General features: G+C 47.5%; 2 protein-coding genes across 6 annotated transcripts in view; both read left to right on the plus strand.

Moving 5' to 3' along the window:
• The window catches only part of FLT4 (fms related tyrosine kinase 4), a 55828-nt gene extending 46293 nt beyond the window's left edge, over positions 1–9535 (plus strand). The window contains exons 23-30 of one of the 3 annotated variants that reach the window (XM_027895306.1): positions 13–135; positions 415–526; positions 873–972; positions 1458–1563; positions 2480–2619; positions 3228–3348; positions 4122–4207; positions 5553–9535. In XM_027895306.1, the coding sequence (XP_027751107.1) occupies positions 13–135; positions 415–526; positions 873–972; positions 1458–1563; positions 2480–2619; positions 3228–3348; positions 4122–4207; positions 5553–5772 (1008 nt within the window). In that variant the 3' untranslated portion in view covers positions 5773–9535. The remainder of the gene's footprint in view (positions 1–12; positions 136–414; positions 527–872; positions 973–1457; positions 1564–2479; positions 2620–3227; positions 3349–4121; positions 4208–5552) is intronic. The other 2 variants (XM_027895307.1, XM_027895308.1) reach the window with 2 other exon arrangements.
• Positions 9536–12711: 3176 nt separating this feature from the next.
• Positions 12712–23806, plus strand: part of RNF130 (ring finger protein 130) — a 49757-nt gene continuing 38662 nt past the window's right edge. The window contains exons 1-2 of one of the 3 annotated variants that reach the window (XM_027895282.1): positions 12712–13365; positions 23072–23266. In XM_027895282.1, coding sequence (XP_027751083.1) covers positions 13098–13365; positions 23072–23266 — 463 coding nt within the window. In that variant the 5' untranslated portion in view covers positions 12712–13097. The remainder of the gene's footprint in view (positions 13366–23071; positions 23267–23806) is intronic. The other 2 variants (XM_027895280.1, XM_027895281.1) reach the window with 2 other exon arrangements.

A 23806-nucleotide genomic window follows, 5' to 3' on the forward strand; every position in this document is an offset into this window, starting at 1 on the left:
GTGTGCCCTCAGTGCATCCACAGAGACCTGGCAGCTCGCAATATCCTGCTGTCAGAGAACAACGTGGTAAAGATCTGTGACTTCGGCCTGGCCCGGGACATCTACAAGGACCCTGACTATGTCAGGAAAGGCAGTGTGAGTGCCATCTTCTCAAAGCCTTGACAGATTAGGCCCCCTTGACAAAAAACATCAGGAAAGAGGAGTGGAACCACTTGCATGGCCAAACGTCCTGTCCTCCTCCACCAGTGTCTCCATCCCTCTCTGACCTAACCAAACCTCCATTCCTCCACAGAGAGAGGAGCAGGGCTGTCAGCTCTGATTTCCTTTCACCCCTTTCATCTCGTTGCAACAAGAAGGGCTGTCCTGCTTCACGTGCCTGACTGAATGCTTGTGCCTTGCCTCTTCCTCCTGCAGGCCCGTCTCCCACTGAAGTGGATGGCTCCAGAAAGCATCTTTGACAAGGTTTACACTACACAGAGTGATGTCTGGTCCTTTGGGGTCCTTCTCTGGGAAATCTTCTCACTGGGTGAGTGCTGATGGGGATATCGTGCTGCTGAGAGAAGCATCTCTACCCACACAGCAGCTTGGTGGGTGAGTCTGTGCAGGAGGCCCTGACATTCTGAAGCACATCTAAGGGCTTATGGAAAGTGACACCAGTGTAGGCAAAAAAAATATGGAGGCCACATCCCCATGAACAGAGTGATGGGGACACAGGCGTGCAGAGGTGGCCGGTTTGGGCAGCACACCAAGGACTTGGGCTGTGCATGAGAAACGACCACATCTCCTGGCGTTTTGGCAGGAAGGGCAGTCTCAGAAGGACTGGTTTCTGAGGGTACGTTTCATGTTCCCACCCTTCTCTGAACTTTCTTTAGGGGCATCTCCATATCCTGGAGTCCAGATCAACGAGGAGTTCTGCCAGAGGCTCAAAGACGGTACCAGGATGAGAGCCCCAGAGTACGCCACGGCAGAAATGTGAGTCAGAAACCTCACGGATCCCGCATTGGTCAGAGCAGAGCCCTCTGAGGGAGGGCAGAAACCTTCCAGATCCCAGCCTAGGACAGGAGAAGCGCCTCTGTGAGATGTAGACCTTTCAGCCAGGGTGGGGAATGGGCCAACACATCCTTCACTCGAGGCAGCTGCCTGGAGAGCAAGCCAGATAGGTTCGGATTGGAGCTCTCTAGGTACCTTTGCATGCTCATGCTGGGATGAGTCTCTAAGTGGGCACTGTGCTTTCCTGCTCCAAAGGGTATCAGAGGTGCCTGAATCAGCTCCTCACGCCCTGTTACGTTCAGTGCATAACAAACCAACACCCTTCCAGCATGTCCACCTGGCCAGTGTGCTGGGGGTGCCAAGCTTTCCTTCACAGTGCAGCTACTGTGGGAACCATGTGGGCAGGACCTGTGGAGAGGGGTGGGACAGGGTTTCTGTGGCATAAAACCAGCATCTCTTCTTGGCAGCTACCGTATAATGCTGAGCTGCTGGCACGGTGATCCCAAGGAGAGACCGACTTTCTCCGACCTCGTGGAGATACTGGGGAACCTTCTTCAGGAAAACGTCCAGCAGGTGAAAACCTCTCTGTGTCTATGCTCAGCTCCAGACAGCTCTTTCTTCTCCCATTTCTCTCTCTCTCACTGTGCCCTCTACTGATTCTGTGGTCACTGCAATATTCTTGCATAGGCCAACCAATAACACAGGGATACCTGGATCAGTGATCTGTTTCCCAGAGCTGTTGGAGAACTCATTTCTCTGGCAGCCCTCTAGCTGCATCCACATACAACTCCACTCCTTGCAGGGCGGATGCCCTCTTACTCGTCATTCCAGTATTTCCATCCTAATCCCCAGATGATTATTTGAAATTCTTCAGCTGAGTCAAGGCCATGGTACTTCTGCTTCCCACACGCTTGCATAATGAAAACCAGGACTTGACCAGGGTTTCTGAAACTCTGCCCTGAGATTGAAATGTCAGGACCATGTGAACAAAACAACTGTGACATGGCAGCAGTCAGCTATACAGTTTTCTCTGAAACTATTACTAATCACGTCCATGCAGTAGCTCAACAGGACATTTAACTACGATGCAGCTCTTTTAAAACTATCCCTTTCAGAAGCCGATAGCTAAATGCTTGTGTACTTTCTCATCCTGACGTCCCTGACTTTAACCTTTAGACACTGGTTCCCCTCACATGCATGACTAAGGCACAGTGACTAAGCCACAGTTGCCCTGGAGCACAGTGCTCTGTCCATGTAAGGTGAAGAACTGTGGGATTAGGTTGTTTTCCTGCTCACATCTCCGTGCATCATTCACAGCTACTTAATGCAAAGGGCATAGAAATCTCAAGCCAGATATTTTGTCCCAGAGAAAGAAAATACACAAACCAGAAGTTTTCCTTCCCAGCTCTGACAGTCTCTGCTTGTGAAACTCTGTCTTGTGCAAAAGCCTTCCCCTTCTTGCCAGGCCACTCACTGTTCTTCCTACCAGGAAGGAAAGGATTACATCCCACTGAATGACTCTCACAGCTCAGAAGATGATGGTTTCTCCCAGGTGCCTTCCTCTGCCCAGCAAAACTCCGATGAAGAGGACTTTGACATGAGGATACGCTGCCACAGCCTAGCAGCAAGGTGTGTTCCCTCTGGAAAGGGTAGAGAGAGCCCAGCAGGCAGCCAGCAGCCTGAGCTTTAAGGCACCCTGAGGGATAGAGGGAGAACCCAGACTCAATGAGGCACAATCCCAGGCGATAAGGTGTGATCCAGGCTTTTAGGCCATAGTGTCTTGTTTATAAAAGCAATATTACTGGATTTTGATAATGAGAAAGAGCCCTTGATGCGTAAGCCCATGACATCTCTTCTTCTGACTCCAGCTATGCTGCCAGAGGATCACGTCAGGAGCTTCATCCTATCTGTTCCTAACGGACCCAAACAATTAAGCATAAGCCTCTCCTCTCTGGAGAGCTGTGATGCCTGGGATCTATATGATGATTTTCTGATTACCCCAACTGGAGAGGTCATTAGGGCCTGATTCAATTGGGAAGTCTAGGTGCTCCCCCATAGCAGAAGTAATATGGAGTGAAGAGGCCTAAGGTGACCCCATTACTTTCCCAAAATCCACCATTTGGGTCACCCAGCTCCCTGCATACTTTGGTTGCACAGTGAGAATGTTGGGTTCAGGTCCTGTTCATTCAGGACATTGAGTGCCGGCTTTACTGAACACACTGTGCTTCTGTCTGCAGATACTACAACTGTGTCTCGTTCCCTGGTTGTTTGACGGGAGGAAATCAGATCAGGTGCCCGTCCAGGATAAAGACATTTGAAGAGTTTCCCATGACACACACAATGTACAAGGCACACCCGGTGAGTAGCATCTGCGTGGAGTTGAGAGGGGGGCATAGAAATGCTGAGCTGTTTTCTGATACCTTTACTGTTAAGACCTTGGAAGGAAGATCAGTCCTACCTCATGTCAGTCTGTCTGCGTCATTCCTGTTAAGTCCATCAAGTCCTGTGCACATTCCTTTCTCCACCTGGCACACAGGGGTTTCTCTGCAGCACAGCTCACACTGCCTGAGTGGGAAATGGGGAGGAGAGATCTGCAAACAAGGGGACTATAAGGGACCTCAGAGAAGAGCCTGCTCTTCACCCTTCTCAAATCTGTGAACATAGCCTGGTTAAGCACACTGAAATCCAGCCAGGACTAGGTAAATCCAGAGTGTTTGCCTGCATCTCCTGCATCTTGACCCACATGGCACTGTGCAGTAGAGACCCCCCTGGTCTCTCTGAACTGGACTGGTACTTGCATCTCCTGTAGTGGAAAAACTTCAGTCATACCTTTAGTCTCAGAGGGAAACCTCACCTCTCACATATTTGATGGTAATACATCTTCCAGACAGGGAGCACTCTTTTTTTTCCCCAAAAATGACACTGAACTGCACACAGAAATCCTACCTTTTTATGTGCTGCATTTAGAAAGGTACCTAAGAAAATCAGATCCAGCATGCTGGTGAAGTGTCCCTACCTCTTTTTCCCCATCACACATACACACAATCTCATTTTCTGAATTATTTCTCCTCCCTTCCCACACTGATCAGTCGACAGGGATGTTACTGATAACTCCTGTTGCTTCCTTCCAGGACAATCAGACAGACAGTGGGATGGTTCTGGCATCTGAGGAATTTGAGAGGATAGAAAACCGACACAGAAAAGAAGGTGGATTCAGGTACTCCTCAAGTCTAGCCACTCAGACCTCCCTGCTGCCAAATGCAGTGAGACCAGGAGGCAGCTTTGGTGTCTCCCCATAGGCTGTACTTCTCGGAACCTTTAGCTGCGGGCCCTGAGCCAGATAAGTCCATGCACTCATTAACGAGAGGCAAAACACACAAAGAACAGACATGCCTGCTGCTTCCTAGGGTTTAAAATTTTGAGCTGTGCCCATCAATGAGAATATGCCTGTTAAGATAATGAGGCACAGTGGAGTGATGGTGTTAATGAAACTGTTAATGTTTGTTGGCATTTTTTGGTGAAATGTGTCAGGGCTTGTACCAGCAATGGCAGGTGGGATGGACAGAATGTGGCTGCCACCTCCCTCCCTCCCTCCGCCCTGACCCACAGGGCCCTGATGTGGTGGTGCAGGGATGGTACAGGCCTTAGGGTTTCACACATGCTGAAATGGAACCTGGCAGGTTGAGCTGGCACTCCCAGGGCTGAGGATGTTATGAATGGCTATGTCCTTGTCCCAGGCTTGGAAAGTGGGTGAGAACCTGTCCAGCCTATCTCTGCCGGGTGCCAGAGCAGGCAGGGACCTTGTCTTGGTGACAGTGTGTTGAGTGAGCCACGTCAGCTCACGTGTAGACAAGGCCAATCCCAAGCCTTGTCCTCACCTCCTCTGCCTCCCAGTGTCAGATCAGACTGGTCATTGTCTTTTCTGTTAGCCACAGTCCTGTGGCCTCTCTGCTGTTGTATCAAGCTGTCTCCTAATTCTTGTCCTTGTCCTCCTTTCCCTAAGGCATATGGCTGTTGTCTTCTACACCTGGTATCCTGTCTCCTGGAAAACACTGCCCTTAAACCTTTCCTTGAATGTGTCCCTGCCCTTGCTCTTGGGACTTCCTGCCAGTCACTTGGTATTGGCAGGTGCTGAGATGGGGCTGCTGATTTCCTCCCACATCATCTTCATCATCTTCGTTTCTTTTCCCCCATCCTGGCTGTTGGTTTATATCAGTTTCTGTTATTCCTGCCAGGTCTAGAAGCAATTGAGGCAATGTCTCTTGTCTCTCCCTGCTCATTGGGGCCCCAACCCTTCCCTGTATCTGGCAGGTATCCCCAGGGTAACTAGAAGAGCTGAAGGAACCCTGTCACCAGGTTATGTGCAGATTTTTCACAAAACATGAAGGCTGTGCTTAGATTTAGAGCAAGGCCTGGCTTTGTGCTTTGAATTGGAGGTTCCTGACCCTGCCTCTGACCCGTGCATTAGCAGATGAGATTTCCTGAAGCTGAGATCTCTCTAAGCAGGACAGAGGCTTTCTAAGAGTGCCCAAATTGATTCCCTGTGTCTCTCTCCTTCACAGCAGTAAAGGGCCCAGTCGAAATATGGACATGCCAGGGGAACAGTCGGACCTGCGGGGCAGATGTCGACCGTCGTACGGGTCCCAAGTCGGAGGCCAGACTTTTTACAACAGTGAATACGGGGAGCTGTCAGAACACTCTGAGGACGGCAGCTGCACCCCGCCTGGAGAGGGGGCCAGTCCCCCCACTCTGCACGCTTCCTTCTTCTCCGAGCAGTACTAATGGCACCAGGGCCTGGAGCTGCTTGCCAAGGCATCCCCTCTTACCTTCCAGGCACATCATCAGGGTCACTCAGAGCTTCTCCTTCAATCTACGCCCAAACTCAACAGGGAACCTACCCCAAACGGATGGGGAACACTGATGTCCTTGGAACCGCAGCACGATGGCTCTTACAGCTGCAGCTTCCCTGTGCCGGGACTGCAGAGAGCACCTCCCTGATTCCTCGTGTTTCCTTTCTTCCTGCGGCTCAGGCAGATGCCTTCTGCTGGCGAGTGGGTGCCTGTGTTCAGCACTACGGCACCTTCTGCCTGCCATCCAGCCTCCACTCAGATCAGCTTCCCATTCAGAAAGCCCGTTTCAGGTCAGATATAAATAGATCTGTCTTAGTCTCAAGTTTCTTCCTGGTGTGCAGCCTGAATGTTTTTCCTTGGATCGCTTCCTCCTCCCCTCCTCATGATGTCAGCTGCTGCGCTGTGGAGCAGAATCAAAGGGAAGAAATCCCTCGTGGTATTAGCAGCAAGAGCAGGACATTTTAAAGAGGTGTACTGAGAGATCCCGAGGGATCTTTGTAAGTGCTCGTGCATGCTGCTCGTTCTGAGTAGGTGCCAGCCTCTCCATCTCCTCTGCAAGCAACACCCACACCCCTCTCATCTGCTGGGGGGAAGCCTGCTGATCTGCCTTATCTCCAAGATTATTTTAGCCATCTCAACACAGCTAGTGCTGAGCAGGTCATCAGCTGATGGCTAAAGTGCTCCCACAGTGAGATAAATAGTAACCCCTTTTGCAGGCCCTGTGCAAAACAGGGTTTTTATGATCTGTGCTGGGAGCAGGTTACTCACAGGTCTGCTGCTCTCGCCTTCCCCTTCTCCCAGAGCGGTGCTGAGATCATTTGTTGCTGGAGTGAGAAATTAAAGCTAAGCTGGGTTAATTTCAGCTGTCTTCCAAACACAGAGTGAAAATTTGCTGTTTGCTGGGAGGAAAAGGATCAAAGGGGTAGGGAGTGAAATGTTTATTTTCAAGCTGCTGCAAGCGTTTTGGAAACAATGGAAGGAACAGAGCTCCAGCAATGAGGTGCCTGGGTTGCATCCCCTTGTGTGTTGGCATCACTGAGCACATGGGCAGCAGCACCTGGCCAGGGCTCAAGCCCTGATCCTCCTGGGTGGACAGTTCTGCACCACAACCTTTCCTGTTGCCCAAACTCCCTGACTCAAAAGAGGCACTCTCTGCCCAGAGAGCTCCTCTCCAGTTTCTGTTGCAGAGTCACCAGCATATCTGTCTCTGGAGGATTAAGGAACATGTTTGCTGAGGAAACATCTCATCACTTGGGCCTTTTGTTTCTAAGAGATACCATGTGAATTCAGAGCTCAAAGGAACCTCCACAGCCCCTCTCTCTAGACTTCTGTGCTGCTGCCTCACTGCTTCCCACCTACTTCTTTCCATCCTGCTCCCAATCCAAGAGCTCAGCCACAGAGCATGGTTGCATCACCGCCACAGGAGTCTGGGTGAAGAGGCTCGTCTGAACAGCTTGTCATCATCTCTTCTCCCACATGCCCGTGGCTGGCAGAGCTCTGTGCACCAGGGCACCTCAGCACCAAGGAGTTTCTGCTTTCAGGCCACACCTCTGTCACAGAGCCAAGGGTTTGGACTTTTAAAAACTGTGTTTCCTGTCAGATGTACAGCTTTTCCAAACTGTATTTCTTTTCCAGCAGAGGGTTTTGCGCGTTTCCCGACGTAAGCCTGAGAGTCCTTATGGATGATGTTGCCAAGTCTTAATTATAGTTCTCTGCACAAGTGTAATGGGGAGATTTATTTAGCACATGGGAAAAGCATGCCTGTCATTCAGATTCTCTAAGCCTGTGCAGCTCGCAGTTCTCCTCCCTTTTTGTGTCAGCAGGATGACATGGCTGCGATTTCCATGGCAAAAAAGAAGCACAAGAGTGGACCAGCTTGAGCCAAACTGGCTCAAGATGTGGAATGGAAAACCACATGTGACAGTGAATTCCCTGACTTCTACTGGTGTCCCCTGAAGTTGCCAGGAATTTAAGCATCTTTCAGTAATTGTTGTGACTCAGTAAGAATCCTCTGGCAGGAGATGCTGGAGAGCCAGGCCAAGGAAGTAGGACAGCCAGCGGGGCGTAGGCCAGACCAAATTCTCCCGCCCTCATCTTGCCCTGGTTTTCGGACTGGTGGTTCCCTCGGCAGAAGGAAGGTTGCATGTGCCCTGTGCTGCTGGAGGTCTCCACTGGCATTCACATGGGTGGAAGGTGGCTGGCTGAGCTAAATTCAGGCTGCTCGCTGGATGATGTGCCCAGGCTCTCTTGTTTCCAGTGCTCACAAAGCGTTGTCTGCCGGGAAACACAGCCCCATCTGAGAGACGGCCCAAGAAAAAGGATCTCAAAGGAAATAATAGTTGAAAAACAGAATTCCAAAGTAGCTGCAAGTCCTTCTCTATATGTGAGGGATAGATACGTACTAGCAAAGCCCAACTTGCAGGACAGCAGCACAATTTCTCAGCAGAAAGGGGACAGAGGCATCTGAGCACCCAGGCTCGTTTTCAGTGTGGCCATCCAGCCAGGACAGCTGCACTTTATCTCTAGGTTTAGCTGTAAGTTGCTCACAAGCATCCTTGTGGAGAAATGTTACTTCATTAGAGCCATTGTTAACGATCCCCTGCTTCACCCTGGGGAAAGCACTGGTGTGACATCTGATTTTTGAACATTCAAGTGCACAGAAGTTTATTTTCTCTGTCTTGCACCATCTTGATGGGTGGGGGTTGAATCAGATCCTATCGTAGCTGTGTCAACAGCGTTGCATGAACAATGCAGCCTGATAGGAGCAAATGCTGTCTCCTCTTCAGACACTCCTGCTGATGTAGAACTGTAGTGTGGGATATTGAAGAGCTGTTGAGACAATTGTACTTTTGCTCTCTAAAAGTATACTAAAATTAGATGTACAAACCTGATAACCCTTCCCACTCTCTTGCATTATTTCTGGCTTTTTATTTTTACAGTCTCCAGATAAGCATGAGCATGAAGTGAAGCTGGTCTGTTTTGGTTTTAAGATGTGAGACAACAGTGTTTTCTGTCTTTCCACAGCAACAAGGGAGTATTTCAACTTTTAAAACCCAGGGCTCGGTAATTGTGCCTGCTTATTCACAATGCACTCTCTGTTTTGTTTTGGTTTGTTTGGGCTTTTTACTGGAACTCAGCATTGAAGCTAAGCTATTTATCATCATCACCTTCCTTTAAAATGACTGTTTCTGCTTTATGACCAGCCTCATTTTTTCTTGCAAAATGTTGGCGTTGAGAGGACATTCCTCCCTCCTGAAAACAAAGGTCCCCTACTTGCAAATACACGTGTGTCTCTTGAAGAAAAACCTGTGTATCAAGTAACACTTCATTTATATTGCAATATTTTAGCCTGGTACCTGTTGTTGCTCCAGCAGCATTCAATGTTTCAGTGGGCTGCCTTCGAAGCAAGTAGGTTACAACATGGGTTATGTGCGAGTACAAAGCGTGGTCTGTGTGTGTGTGAGTGTGTTGTGTGTGAGTGTGTGGGTGTTTGCACATGAGTTTTCCCACCAGTGAGCATATGTGAGTGTTTATAACTCACGTTGAGTCTCGTCTCTGGAAGTTCACGGTTATATATCAAACCAGTTAGAACACTGCTTCCTTTCCTCTCCTCCTATAGTACCTGTTATCCTTTGTCATTAAGAGTTTTTTGTTTTAATATCTAAATGTGAAAATGAATAAAGTCATAACTGGCAGCTGCTCTCTGGTTCCTGGGGCCACCAGTGCCCCCACAGCCCTGGGCAGCACAGCCCCGGCCAAGCCGTGAGCGCATTTGGGGATTTATTATTTTTACTTTTGTGCCCGTTTGCGTTTCCCCTCATCCTCTCGGAAACAGCTGGCCTTTGTGGCGTTTCCATCCAGGATGGAACTCTCGTCTTTTCTCATGGTGAAGCCGGATGCGCTGTGGCCAAGCCGGCTGGCAGGAGCCGGCAGCTCAGCTCTCAGCGCCCAGCCCTGAGCCCCGGATCCGTCACGCCTCAGGCCTGGGGGTCTGGAACCCTCCGGCCCCCACGGACCCTCCCGACCTCCTTCACCACGCTGGGGAGGAGGGGGGGGACGACCAGAAACCCCTGGACCCCCTTCTCCTCGGGTCACCGACCCCCTCGGAGCCCCCTTCTCCTCAGCACCGACCCCCCAGGCCCTCCTTCTCCCCCGCCCCCGGTGCCGCCTCAGCCCCTCGCGGTGCCGCCCGCGGCCCGCAGGTGGCGCCCTCCCCACGGCGGCGGGCGCGCGCCGCGGGCGGGAAGATGGCGGGCGGTGTGAGGCCGTGTGGGGTGGGCAATCTCTGCTCCAGCCTCTCCACCGCCCTCCTTTCATCCAGGGTGAAAACAGACAAAAGGACCTTCTGATTCTCCCCTCCCCATCCGGGGACCTGTCCCTCTGGGGAACGAGGAGATGGAAGATGCTCTGCTCATGAAGTATCCCAATTTTGCGCATCCTGGTGCGTTGCCGGGCTGCTCCTCTCGTGAGGCTCCTCTCCTGGAGCCATGAGCAGTCGGCTGCTCCTCGGCTGCCTCCCAGGCCATCCACAAGATGCCCATAGGCTGGGAGGCAGGTGAGGAGCAGACGAGCACTGAGCAGCCTCCCAGCTGCGTGAGGAGGGATGGGGATGGGGATGGGAATGGGGATGGGGATGGGGATGGGGATGGGGATGGGGATGGGGATGGGGATGGGGATGGAACCAAACAGGAAGCCCTCCCACAGGGCTTGGAGCGTGGCAGACCATGTCTCTCCAGCAGAAACACAACCCACAGGGAACCAGACAGGGCAAAATAAAAAGCAGCTGCTTCTCGTGCTTAGCAAAGAGAACTGGGAATTTGCTGGCTTGGCCCCTTGTTTGCCTTCTAACACGGCCAACAGATGTTTCATCAGTGCTTTTCAGAAGTGCTCTGAGGTCCTTCTCCAAAGGTCAGTGCAGTAACAGTGAAGAATCCTTCAGGCTCCCAGGACTCCCTTGCCCCTTCTGAGGACATTTCGGCAATAAAGCACATGACTTTGCATCAGAATGATGCAGAGCTCTTAATGCTGAGAAATCAAAGCAGGAACAGCTCCGAAACATGTTCTGCACAGTGCAGTATCAGTGTGTCTGATACTGATACAACTCTTGCTCTCTGGCTGGGGTGAAAGTTTGGGTGAAATGAGAAGGCCATGTAGTTCCTCACCCAGCATTTACCAAGAAGAGCAAAATTAAATTAAAAAAAAAATCGCAAGCAGAACATTCAGCTGCTGTTTCAGAAACATTTCCTGGATTGTATTGACATTTCTATAGAGTTTTGCAGAAACAGCTTCTCAGAGGATTTTACAGAGGCACACGTGCTTTTAGCAGAGCCCACAGATCCATTCTGCTCTGAGATACAGCCTTGCCAGCCTGCTGCTTTCCTTGGGAACGGAACAGGTCTCCCCAGGGGCAGGATTAGCCCCGCTACTTGCGTCTCAGCAAAATAAATAGACTGTGCTTCGACGGTGTTATCTTACGTGCGTGCATGACCAGGTGCATCACAAATGGATAAACTACAAAACCTTGCAGAAGAAAACTGTTTAATAAGATGCACGGGCCAAGCACCAGGCTTATCTGAGGGACTCCCCAAGCAGCTGGGGAAGTCACTGAGGAGACCGTATCTCAGAAGAACAGCAGGACAGCTATTTGTTCAGAAACAGAAAATATCCTCACAGTCCTGCAGGAGTTGTCCTCCTCGCCATAACTAATTTTCAGATAGTTTGCCTTTCAAAATCCAAGAAGGCAATTACATTATTTTGTTACATCTCCAAAGAGGCCGAAATCCTTAAAACTAAGTTAGTTAAAGAGAATAATTTATCAAGCCCTGTTTTACACTATTTCATGGGATTAGTACTTATTAACAACATTTGAATGTTTATACAATTTCCCATTTCGTACATCAGAAGCAAGTAACTCCAAGTTGGGTAGGAGTGACCCAATCCTGACACACAGGCTGTGCTGCTCCTGTCCCAAAGCTCTTTTCTAAAGCGCTACCTGGACAGACTGAACACATCCCACCTCTTTCTCACACATACAGCCCATTTTGGACACACTTTTAAACCCTCTCTTGTATCTTTTTGACTTTCAGTGCTCCTGGGCTGGGAATACTTTTCTGAAAAGTCACTGAAGAGCTATGGGAGCCATTACATGTCCCTTTGCCAAGGGAGGTTTAGGTTGGACATTAGGAAGAATTTCTTCACAGAAAGGCTGATCAGACATCGAATGGGCTGCCCAGGGAGGTGGTGGAACCACCGTCCCTGGAGGTGTTTAAGGAAAGACTGGACGTGGCACTCAGTGCCATGGCCTTGTTGACATTATGGTGTTAGGTCACAGGGTGCACTCGATGACCTCAGAGGTCTTTCCCAACCTAACTCATTCTGTGATCCAATTCCTCGTGGAACTGCGGGTCCCTGGAGCCCAGCCCGCTCTCCCACCACCGCCATGGCTACGCCCACGATGACGTCATGCCATACAGCACCGCCCTCTCAGCATTACCCCCGCCCTTGTGGGCGTGGCCCCGGTCTCAGCCCCGCCTCTCGCCCTCGTGGCGCGGGGCGGGGCGTACTGCGCCTGCGCAGAGCGCGGAGCGCGGGGCTGCAGTCGAGGCGCGGGGCCGGTGGCGGAGCCGCGGGACGGAGCGGGGGCCTCGCCGCCCCCGGGCGAGCCGGGCATGGAGCGACGGCCGCGGGCTGCTGCCGCCGGGCTGGGTACCGCGCTGCGCCTCCCACCGCACTGAGGCGGCGGCGAGCCCCGAGGCGAAGCGAAGCGAGGCGGCGTGGCGGGCCGAGCCCGAGGCGAGCCTTGTGGCTCTGTGCGAACGCGGCTGAGGCGGCGGCGGCGGCGGAGGTTTCTCCCGGCGGCCTCCCCGGGACTGCGCGGGGCTGCGCGGGGAGGGGGCCGCGGCGCCGCCCCCGCCTCCTCCCCTCCCCTCCCCTCGCCCGGCTCGGGCAGCGGTGGGCGGGCGGCATGAGCGCGGCGCCCTGAGGGACCGGCGGAGCCCCGAGGGACCGGCGGAGCGCGGCTGCCCCCGAGCAGCCTCCCCTGGGAGCCGCGGCGGCGGATCGCACTCGGCTGGGACCTGCCATGACTCCCCTGGCTCCTCCCATGGCATGAGCCCGAGCTCTCCTCCCCGCTCCGCCTGCTTTTGGTCTCTCCGCGCTCCCGGGCTGTCAGATGGGATAGGACACACCCGGGCGTGCGGGGCTCGGGGCAGCGGCGGAGGCAACCGGTGACGGCCGTCGGCTCGCAGGGAGTCGAAGATGAGCTGGCGGTGGGCTCGCCAGCACTGGAACGGCGGCTCCTCCGTGCTGCTGCTGCTGCCGCTGCTGCTGTGGCACGGCCGGGTCCGGCCGGCCGGCGCCGACAACGCCAGCCAGGCGTACTACACCGCGCTCATCAACGTGACCGTGCTGAGCCCCGAGCGCGGCGGGCCCACGCTGCTGCGGATCGACCGCGGCCGCTACGGGCAGGACTCCCCCAAGGTGGAGGTCAAGGGGCTGCTGGTGGCTCCCGTCCCCATCAACGGAGGTAACGCTTCCCCTCGCTCGCTGGCCGGGTGGTTGGCCCCCTTTGCCTGGGCTGGGCAGGCTTTCCTCGAGAGCCCTTGACGGACGGGGAGGAAGAGCCTGCCCAGAGGAAAATAAAATAAATCCATGATCTGAGAGTGCTGGCTTGAATAACGGCTCGGCAAAGCATAATGTGCTTTCCAGCGCGGATCCCAGTAGGCTGAGCGTATTGAGCGGGTGAAGGTGTTATTCCTAAACTAACTACAGACAGTCGGTAGCGATGGTTGATAGTATTTGGGGACAGCGTTGCCGTGAATCTCAGAACAGCTGCATTGCCATCGCGCTGCGAGACGTGCATCCGGATGGCTTTGGCAGCTGCGTGAAGTCACGATTGTTCAGTGTACAGTTCCTAAAAGCGCTGTTTAAGCTGCTCATCCAGACTTGGAAGGACTGAAGCTATCAAGTTGTTACTCTCATAGCCAACCCAAAATGCAGTACTGAACACTGGGTAGAGAGCTCCCAATTAAGTTTTCTTTTAATTAAGTGAAGCTGTTGTCCATCAGTTGGGGGGATTTTTTGACAAATCTTGGGGTTTATAAAGAACACTAATTTGAACAAGTGAGACTTGTGATTTCTGCCTGAAATGAAGCCAGTTTCTTCAGTGGTAATGATGTTGTTTTAATAGAATCTTATTTTGAAAATCCTTCTTGACGTTATCTAAACTGCCATCTTTAAGAAAATAGACCACTTGATGGATCACAGTGGTCCCAACCTGTCTCCTGGACAGTAAACATCTGAATAATGTATTAAGCGAAATATTGTAGTCAGTTAAAACCAGAGTCTAAGTGGTGAAGGTTAAGAGTGGTTTAGAGGAATTGATAACACAAAACTATATTATTAGAAGCTTTAGAGAATTTGCCAGATCATGAGATCAGGAATACTTTGATGCTTCTTCAGAACAAATGCATCTTGGTAGGCAGCCTCTGTAACCTTCTGGTCCGGATGGATCAGGCTGTGCATCAGCAGGTGCTTGCCGGTCTCACTGAGGCTTGCTTTCATTAGCTTTACAAAGTGTAACTGGAACATATTAATGGGGCAGATTTTTGGGTGGAAGAGTGTGGAAGCAGAAATTGTTGAGGAAATGTACTGTAAAACAATTTTCATTTGCACTTCATACCTTCAGCTATCATCAAAATATGCTCAGTCTTTCTTCTGCTTCCTGGTGTTCCTCACTTGCACCCCCCCATGACATCAGAGATCTGTCCTGAAACATGTAAACACTGTTATTGCAAGTAGTATTTTTACAGGTTTTGAAACTGCTGCCTTTTAATATATTCAGGGTATCAAAGCACTTTATATTTTGAGCTTGCATTATTTGTCAAGGAAAACTTTTGATATTAATTTCTTTTTAGTCTGCTGCTGTGACATTTTCTGCTTTCTTCTGATATGATCTTCACTAAGCTGTGATTAAAACATTGAGGGAGGCTGTGACAGCATTTTCACAGGCTGCTAGTAATGGGAGAAGAGCTAAATAAAATTCCAGTCCATAAACAGTTTTTTTTAAACCTGCTGCTAAGTATTACGATGATAACTTTAGTGAGAAAACGCAGCAGGAACTGTGAAACTGCAGACCTGAATTGCTGCAGTTTTGACACGGTGCAGTCAGTTGTTAAAACTTTGTCATCAGTTGTTGGGGGGACTCAGTTTTGTCCTTCTGTTTCACAACACAAGACTTAAAGCAAGCACAGCAGCAGTTGTCTTCCTTACTTTGAGATATTCTGAATTGTTCTGTGTAGGTTGTTATATAGTGTACATTTTATTTGAATTTTGCTGAGGTGCTTCTTGTGGTTTAAAAATATTTCATGTGGTAAGAAAGATTGGAATATTTTATGCTTTTAGTTAAGCTGTTCTTAAACATCTGCTTTTTTTAATACATAAATTTGATAAAAGATGATGCAGTCTTGCTGAAGGTAATTGCTCTAATGTCTTTTTATCAGCCTGCTTATATTAGTGAAGGACTGTTTTACAAAATATTTTTTCTAATAGCTCTAAACACGAGTAGCTTCCAACCACTGCTGTTAGAGCAGTACATGCTCTACCCCTTTTCTCACTTATCCTCAGAAGAAAAGGGCTCTGCAAACCTTGTTAACAACTGTGTTTGAAGATACCTTGACTTTGAAACTGCTTTGATGTCAAGCATTCACCCATTTATGGCCTGTCCTTCGAAATTTCCGTAAATGTGGGTGATCTTTTAGCACCTTGAGGGTATAGTCTGTTTTAGAGCTGAAATGTCCTTAATGTCACATTTTTGCATGCTCTGTTAAGAATCACAGAATGGTTTGGGTTGGAAGGGACCTTCATGTTTATCTCATTCCAACCCCCTGCCATGGGCAGGGACACCTTCCACTAGACCAGTTTGCTCAGAGCTCCATCCAACCTGGCCTTGAACACTTCCAGTGATGGGACATCTTTTTACATCCATTATTCATTTGCTGAAGGGAAATAAATTAATTTATTAATTCAAGATTTAGAGATAATGTTCTGCTGCAAGCCATATTACCATGTGTAATACCACAACCCGTGATTTTAAGTGTTCTGTTCTGCAGTGGGTTTTAACTTGTATTCTTGAATATGCCCAACATTTTATATACTACTTTTCAAAGAAGATGCCAGTCCCATACGATCACCCATCCTTTATATCTGTGCACAATGACACGGTCGATCCCTTCTCCCGTTTCTTTAGCAGCATTTCTCTCATGAAATCCAACCTTGCTGTGTTCGTGCCCGCATTAAAACCTCTTCCCCTGTTCTTTTTATAGGCCCTGGTGTGAAATGGATAGGGGCTCTCCAAAGCAGCGTTCACTCCCCTGGTGTGGCGGTCGGGGATCGGCGTGACCGCTCGTGAATGTGCCATGTGAAAGGGCAGCTCCAGCGAGCTGCTGGTCACAGTTGGCTGCTGGGTGAACGTGCAGCACCTGTGTGTGCACGTTCTTCCAAGAGCGTTAAATGCACGGTAGCAGCTTAGTTTCTGTATTAGTCTCCCTTCCGTTCTTCCACCTCTAGTTCCTTTTCTCACCTCCTCCACCTTGTTAATCTTTTTTCATGACTTAATTTTCCTATTAGAAGAGCATTTTTAAAAGCTGCTGGATATGCATGCTTGCAGGTTGTGGGGAAAAAGTACTCCTCGGGTTTTAAATGGAAGGATAATAGTGAAATGCATCTTCACAGCCTGACGCAGCTTTTCTGATAGTCTAGTTCAGGTTTGTAGTATCTCTTTGTGAGGTTCCTGAGCGCTTCTCCCTCAATCCCTTACTCTCTTATTTGTGATTTTGTGCAGCCAGACATTTCATAGAGTCACGGAAAGGTTTGGGTTGGAAGGGACCGTAAAAATCATCTTCCAACCCCCCTACCACGGGCAGGGACACCTTCCTCTAGATCAGGTTGCTCAAAGCCCCATCCACTATTTTTGACTGTTGAGTCTGTGTTATTGCTTGTTTTCTGCTTGAATTCCAGTTGGAGCACTGGAAATGTCAGTCCTGTGTGCTCCAGGTCCCCTCATGGGTGGTCACACCTTGCTGGGAGATGAGAATTGGGTAGCAGGGAAAGCAGGAAGGGTGGTCTGGACTGGAGATGGGGCTAATAGGAAGAGAAATAGCAGCAGACTCAAAGCCAAACTTGAAAATGTTAAGATTCACTGAGCCAATAGGTCAGGAACAAGGGTGTGAGGAGGGGTGGAAAGGGAGGAAGTTTAAAGGGTGCATGGTGGTTGTACAAAAGCTGCTTTGGAGACAGAATTAATAGGAAGGGGAGGTCTCTTGCAGGGGTTGTTAGGGTTGGGGCTGGGTAAGGAGACCGAGAATTTGAGGAAAAACATGTTAGAAAACGGTGAAAGTGGGGAAGAAACAGTGTTGGCTCAGTGTTAAGAATGGAGGTTGCATGGTGCTGTAACTACAGCGTTCTGTCGCATCTGACACTTCATAAACATGTTGTGTGAACAAGTTTTAGCTGCAGAAGGTTTAAAATCCCAGTTTCCTGGTAACTGCAGAGCTTTAGGTAGCTGACGGAATTTCTGACCCAGAATCCAAACCATTAAGGTTTAGGAAAATGCAAAAAGCGAATATATCAGTGGAATAGAGGAATAAAAATCTTGTGCCATGCATCCATCCTTTACCATTGGTCTCACTATCCAGCTAGTCATTAATTGATAGAAAAAGTGGAGGTTATATATGGGAGTTTATAGCCATAATTGTAATACTTATTGAGCTAACAAGATTAAATCTGAACTATTACAGGACTCTTCTGAGCTTCACTGATTTTCTTTTGTTTAACTTCTTCCCTGAAACAAGATTACCTCTTATTCCAAGAGTTTCTTTTAGTGCTAAAGCCAGCTTTAGTCAAAGCAATTACCTGAAAGAGCTATTGGAAATAAAATGTCGTTGTACATAACTCATTGACTCATCGACACAATTTTTAAAAAGTGGAAATTATGGCTGGCTTGAATAGGAACTGTATTGATAATAAGACAAGTAGTAATACATTGAAAGAAAATATGTCTATTGCACAAATTAAGCCCTAATAGGATTGCAAATAACTAGTACCCTTCCTTGAAATAAGAATCAATCAGCACTGCTGTGTTGCTTCTGTAGTTTTCCCAGCTAAATTTTCTGGAAATTTTATCACAGGATTATAATTAATGTGTTGCACAGAGCTGTCTTATTTTTACCAGTCAGGTGTGCTATGGCAGCACCTGCCTGGGCAGTGGTGCTGGAGGAGGGAATGCTTTGGGGTGCAGCCTGAATGGCACTTCACCCTCCCCTGTGCTGGTTTTGCTCCCAACGAGCCTCTTGATCTGCTGCCCCTCAAAATACCGCTGGTGTCTCTCCAGCTATTGTATTACAGTGATTGAAGGTCAGACTTTAAAATGATTTCTGTATGTGTAGCTGAGACAGACCAGCTCTGGCAACTGGTGCTGGGCTCAGGGAGTGCAGTATTAGCTATGATCCAATCAATAGCAAGACATCTGACCTTTAAAAAGAAGGGAAAAAAAGGAAAAAGGAAAAAAGGGGAAAAAAAGAAACGCCATGGAATTAAATGGTTAATGCCCAGGGAGCGGGGTATTTCCTTGAAAAGAGGGCAAAGTCTGATAACAGCCAGTGCAGCAACCTTGGCTGAAGCCACTGTTGTGTTTGGAGCAGCACAAACACACCGTGTATGAGAGGGTGCAAACCCAGCTGTGGTTCAGGACTAGGAGACACTCTGCATTCAGGCAGGTTAGCATTTCTGGCAAAACCTCTGACAGCTGACCTAATAATTTCATTTTTCTTCCACAAAATGGCTCTCCCTTTTGTAGGGAGAAGGCTAAAAAGTTGGTCAAGCGCTTGGAAAAGAGGAGGAGGAATGTACTGTTGCTGTGCTAATGTGAGCTTGCTGCTACTTCTTCAGTAGCTGAGGGAGCTTGGTTGGATCTGTTGCATTATTAACTACTTTTTTCCACATGTATCCCTAAAATGCTGTCACAAACCTTAGTCCTTTCAGCATGAAGGGCTCTTGAATTATAAAAAATGGTCCAGGAGAAACAGATATACAAGTTGAACAGTCCTGTGTGTTCTGCAGAAGGAAACCGAAGCTCTCCTAGAGCTGAAAACAAACATGAGCCTAATGGTAGAGACTTTAATTGCAGCTGATCCTTCTGTAAAGAGGCTCTTCTGTGGTGCTGGGTCTTACAGAAGAAAGGGAGATGTTTACCAAAACATATAGTCATAGCTCTTTAACCCAGCAGGCTGCCACTTCTAACAGAAAATTGGGTTTTTGCTAACACATGATATATAGATAGACACAAAGAAAGGAGAGGTGGAGTAAATAGCTTGTATTTCAAATAAACTGGGAGAGTAGCACCTAGAGGGAAGCGTACTTAGATGGCTTTCTGTACACTTCTATCTTCTGAAATTACACGAGTGACTTCTGATCATGTCTTTTTCTGTGCAAGTGATTTGTTTTAGAACAATTTAATGTGAAATTGCTTTTTTATTCTGGTGAGTAACATTAGCTTTGGGCACCTCACTGCAAGGAAGTTCTTGGGGCACTGGAGTGTGTCCAGAGGAAGACAGTGGAGCTGGGGAGGGGTCTAGAGCACAAATCTGATGAGAAGCAGCTGAAGGAGTTGAGGAGGCTCAGCCTGGAGAAGAGGAGGCTCAGGGGGGACCTTCTCACTCTCCACAGCTCCCTGGAAGGAGGTTGTAGCCAGGTGGGAGTCGATCTCTTCTCTCGGGTAAGAAACGACATGATGAGAGGAAACAGCTCAAGTTGTGCCAGGGAAGGTTTAGGTTCAATATTAGGAGAAATTTCTTCACCAAAAGCGTTGTCAAACGTTGAACCAGACTGCCCAGGGCAGTGGTGGGGTCACCGTCCCTGGAGGGATTTAAAAGACTTGTAGATGTGGCACTCGGGGACATGGGTTAGTAGTGAATACATCAGTGGACTTGATGGTCTTAGAGGTCTTTTCCAGCATGAATGGTTCTAAAATGGTTCTAAACCTAAATGATTCTGTGATCATCCAGCTAATACTTGCAATCCCATGTCTTTTAGATTTTAGCTGGACTTTGGGCACTGGAGTATAGATGGCAGGATAACATAAAGCTGTCAGTGATTCTGTTTATCTGTGTCCCTTACAATGCCCACCCATGTGCCTGGCACCTGAGCTGTACAGCAGATGTTTTGTTTTAGCTGCCTCACCATGCAGGAAGGGTGAACCTGATGGTAAGACTTTCCCTCTGAAAATCGCGTATTAGGTACATGGAAAAGACAAGCAGAGAATTTCATGTTTTACTATTGGTTCTGAATTTTATTTGGTTAAAAGTGAAAAGATTACTTAACATTTGTGTGGTGTGATATAGGGTGCTAAGGTAAAGAAAAGTGAGTTGTGGCTTTTTAATAAATCTGAAGTGACTTGCAGATACTCAGTTCAGATTTATCTAAACCAACCAGATCTTTTGTACTACTTAAATAGTGCTGAAATAATATTGTCAGCTGTTAAATTTTCATCGGGATATACTGAATACACCTTGTCAGGAATAACATGCTGTAAGCATTTGAGTGGTGTTTGTTGGTCTATATCTGGAAAGCTTTAATCTCTTAATATCTTGTTTCCTAATTCTGTTGCTTTATCCAGTAACATTTCATAGCTCTGTCCACAGCTGAGAGAGACTTTGATCTCTACTATAGTAGGAAATTTTGTACTACTTTTCCCACAGATGCAGTTTCTGTTATCTCTTACTGATTTCTCTGTTCCTTTCTGAGCTAAAAATTTTCAAGCCATACAGGTTTCGAGGTGCCTACGTGAATTTTTGTAAAACTGAACTATATAACAGACTTTGGGTAATGCTGCTTCCTTGTTCAAGGTGCTCTTTGTGGCTTTTATAATTTTTCCCTATATTAGCCTCATTTTTGTGACCATTTTTGTTTTCATATCGTAATTTTGAGCAAGATTGTTCCAAAGCAAACCCTACATAATCCATAGGATTACTGTTTTTCATAATTCCATATACTTAAAGTAATTTTTTGTTGGTCGCAGTGTCTGCTTTCAGAGTTATCTTTGGCAGTTTAAGGGGATTCTATGGAATTGTGGCCATTTCTTAAATGGCATTTTCAGCAGGATGTACCACACCTGAGAAGGATGGGATTTTTAGCTTTCAAGGCTTGAGAAACTTCCTATCCCGGTCTTGCTGGTGTTTTCCACCTCCCGTGTTTTTAAGTGGAGATGTTCAGAGCAAGAGGGAAGTGTGCATTAAACTGCTTCTGTCCTAACAGAGGACACTGAGGTTGGTGGCACAAGGGCCATATTGTGGTTCTGTAACATTTCCAGAAAGGACTATAATTCCTTTTAAAAAAGGACTATAATTCCTTTTAAAAAAGGAATTTAAAAAATACGTACTGATCTCAAATTTAAGATTAGAAAGAGAAGCGGCAAAAGTGCAGCGGGCATGAACATGCTCTTTTTATGATTGATGCTGTTTATGATGGCCACCACCAGCGCTCCAGAACGTGTGTGGATGGATCAGTGCTGGCCAACAATTTCCAAAGTGATTCAAGTAATGATGTCAGGGTAATGGAAGAAAGTACTCTATAAAATTTGGCTTTGGGCATCTGTATTTCAGATTTTCCCTGATGCCTGGATGAAACAAAAGCAAAAGTACAAAGATACAGCAAATAGCCCTCCATGTCTGAAATGTCTGATACAGCCTTGAAAAACAATTGTGAAAAGGATGTGCTCGTATCTGGCTCCCCACCCTCCTTCCAGGGGAACAGGGAGAGGCACTTCTTGTCCAAATTAAGAGATGCAACGACTTCCTGTACGTCTGCCACTGTATAGATTCATCTGCACTGCTTTTCTCTAGGCAAGCAGAAGATTGTCTTTCTTGTTTCAGAAAACATCTTTAGCTCTTTGAATCTCCTTCCTTACAGATCTTAACCTCAGCTGTGTTAAGCTGAGGGTGCTTAAAAAAAGACCTTTTCTTTTGTTTCCAGCCAATAGGTTGAACTGGATATTTTTTTTTTTTTGTGGTGGATGTTTTGCTGAAATCTCATAGTCTGTGCTCACTGAACTCACTGCTTTAAAAGGAAAAAAAATATAGGGCACTTCATTTGAATTGCTCTTGTAATGTTTTCTGAGCTATTATGCAAATAAATTGATTGTTTGTGTCTTGAAAAAAATAACTGTTTATCCCAACTATTTTTAGTAGCCAACGATTCTTATCCTCTTGGCATTTGAAAGCATAAATATGTTTGCATTATAGATTGCTGTTGGCTCTAGATTTATAAAATCCTTTCATGATATGACCAGTGTATCAGACTAAACTGTGTTTCCAGTTTTGCAACCAGATCTGTCTTTCATCGCTTTCAGCTGCTGTAGCGTGAAGTTTATCTTCTGCCTTGGGTTTTGTGCCTTTTGTACACAGCTCTGTGTGGGTTTTGGGCTGTTCCAGGATATGTTACAGCATCAGAAAGGACAAAAGAGCTTTGCATACTGTTGAATTCAGACATCTGGCATTTGCCATTTCTGTTACTCTTCCTTTATACCAACTCTACCTGTTTAGCTGACGAGTGCTTTGTGTTTGCAAAACCATTTGTTTCTCTATGAATTTGAATACGTTTCCTTGTAGACAGAATGTGCATATGTAAAAAGCTGATGTTGGCTGCTGGGGTTTTACAAGATCAGCTTTTAATATTGTCCTTTTTTTACAGTATCCTGCACACAGCAGATAACTCTGAAATCTTGTTTTCACAATCTGCTTTGTTTAGTTGTACTTCCCACTGCAGTGATATTTATGGCTGCATTAGAAAGAAAAAAAAAAAAAGTTGCACTCCCCAGAATGACTGATAAACAGCTGTTTTGTAAATGCCTTTAGCAGATGAACCATATTCTAATGTTTTTAAGCCTCTAGGCAGGTATTGATTTGAATGTGAATTCATTGTTCTAGCTGCACTGGAGTTAAAAATAGCGTGTGTTAGCAAGCCTAATTCTCGGGCATATAGTCACAGCTTTCAATACATGAGACTTCTCTTTTTAAGTCTTTTCTTGATAAGAATGCAGTTATCTTTAGGCTTTATTAACAAAAGGATAGTGGCTTCCTAGTGCACAACAGTTAAGTAATTGAGCAAAACTTGGAGTTAGTTGTGCTCCTTTTTTTTTTTTTTTTCCCGTTTGAACATAAATGTATTTCCCATTTCAGTTGCAGATCGTCTGGGCTGCGACCCTCGAACACGTTTCCAAGTTCCACCAAACACCAAGCAGTGGATTGCTCTACTACAGCGAGGAAACTGTACATTTAAAGAGAAAATACTGCGAGCAGCTTCACATAATGCCACAGCTGTGGTCATTTACAACAATATATCCAGTGACGAACCCGTCACCATGACTCATCAAGGTAAATAAAATGTAATCTCCTTCGCTGTGATTCTTTTGCCCTATAAACTGTTACTGAGGAGCCCTTGGGGGTGGGCAGATGCTGTTTGACAAAGCCTGGTCTCTAATGATGTTTACATGTATGCGATATAGTGAAATGAGCAAATAATTCTGAATAGTTATTTTCCTTTAGCATACGTTTTATCCAATGTAATCGGTTAAATTGCTTCCCTCTGCAGTGGAGATGTGGGTGTATTGAGCAGGGAAATAGCTGTTAGATCTGAGGAGCAATCTTTCAGCCCTCTCTGAAGAAGAGGATCTAACATGTTTACACATATAACAAAAGGTCTAGAATTTTGCAAAGCTTCTGGACCTGAATAATTTGACAGCAGCATGGTTTCAGCTGGCTGTTGTGGTGGGGACCTTCAAATGTTAACAGTTGTATTTTGGCATCTGAGCCTGCAAGGACAGTTTACAGGGGGTTGTCTTTCTACAATGTGTCTGAGTGCCATACAGAAATCAACAAAGAGGGCAGGTGGCTCTGTAAGTTGTCTAGAATAAT

Source organism: Empidonax traillii, unplaced genomic scaffold (genome assembly GCF_003031625.1).
Source record: "Empidonax traillii isolate 1590-97213 ecotype Southwest subspecies unplaced genomic scaffold, ASM303162v1 scaffold455:size476776, whole genome shotgun sequence".
NCBI lineage: Eukaryota > Metazoa > Chordata > Aves > Passeriformes > Tyrannidae > Empidonax > Empidonax traillii.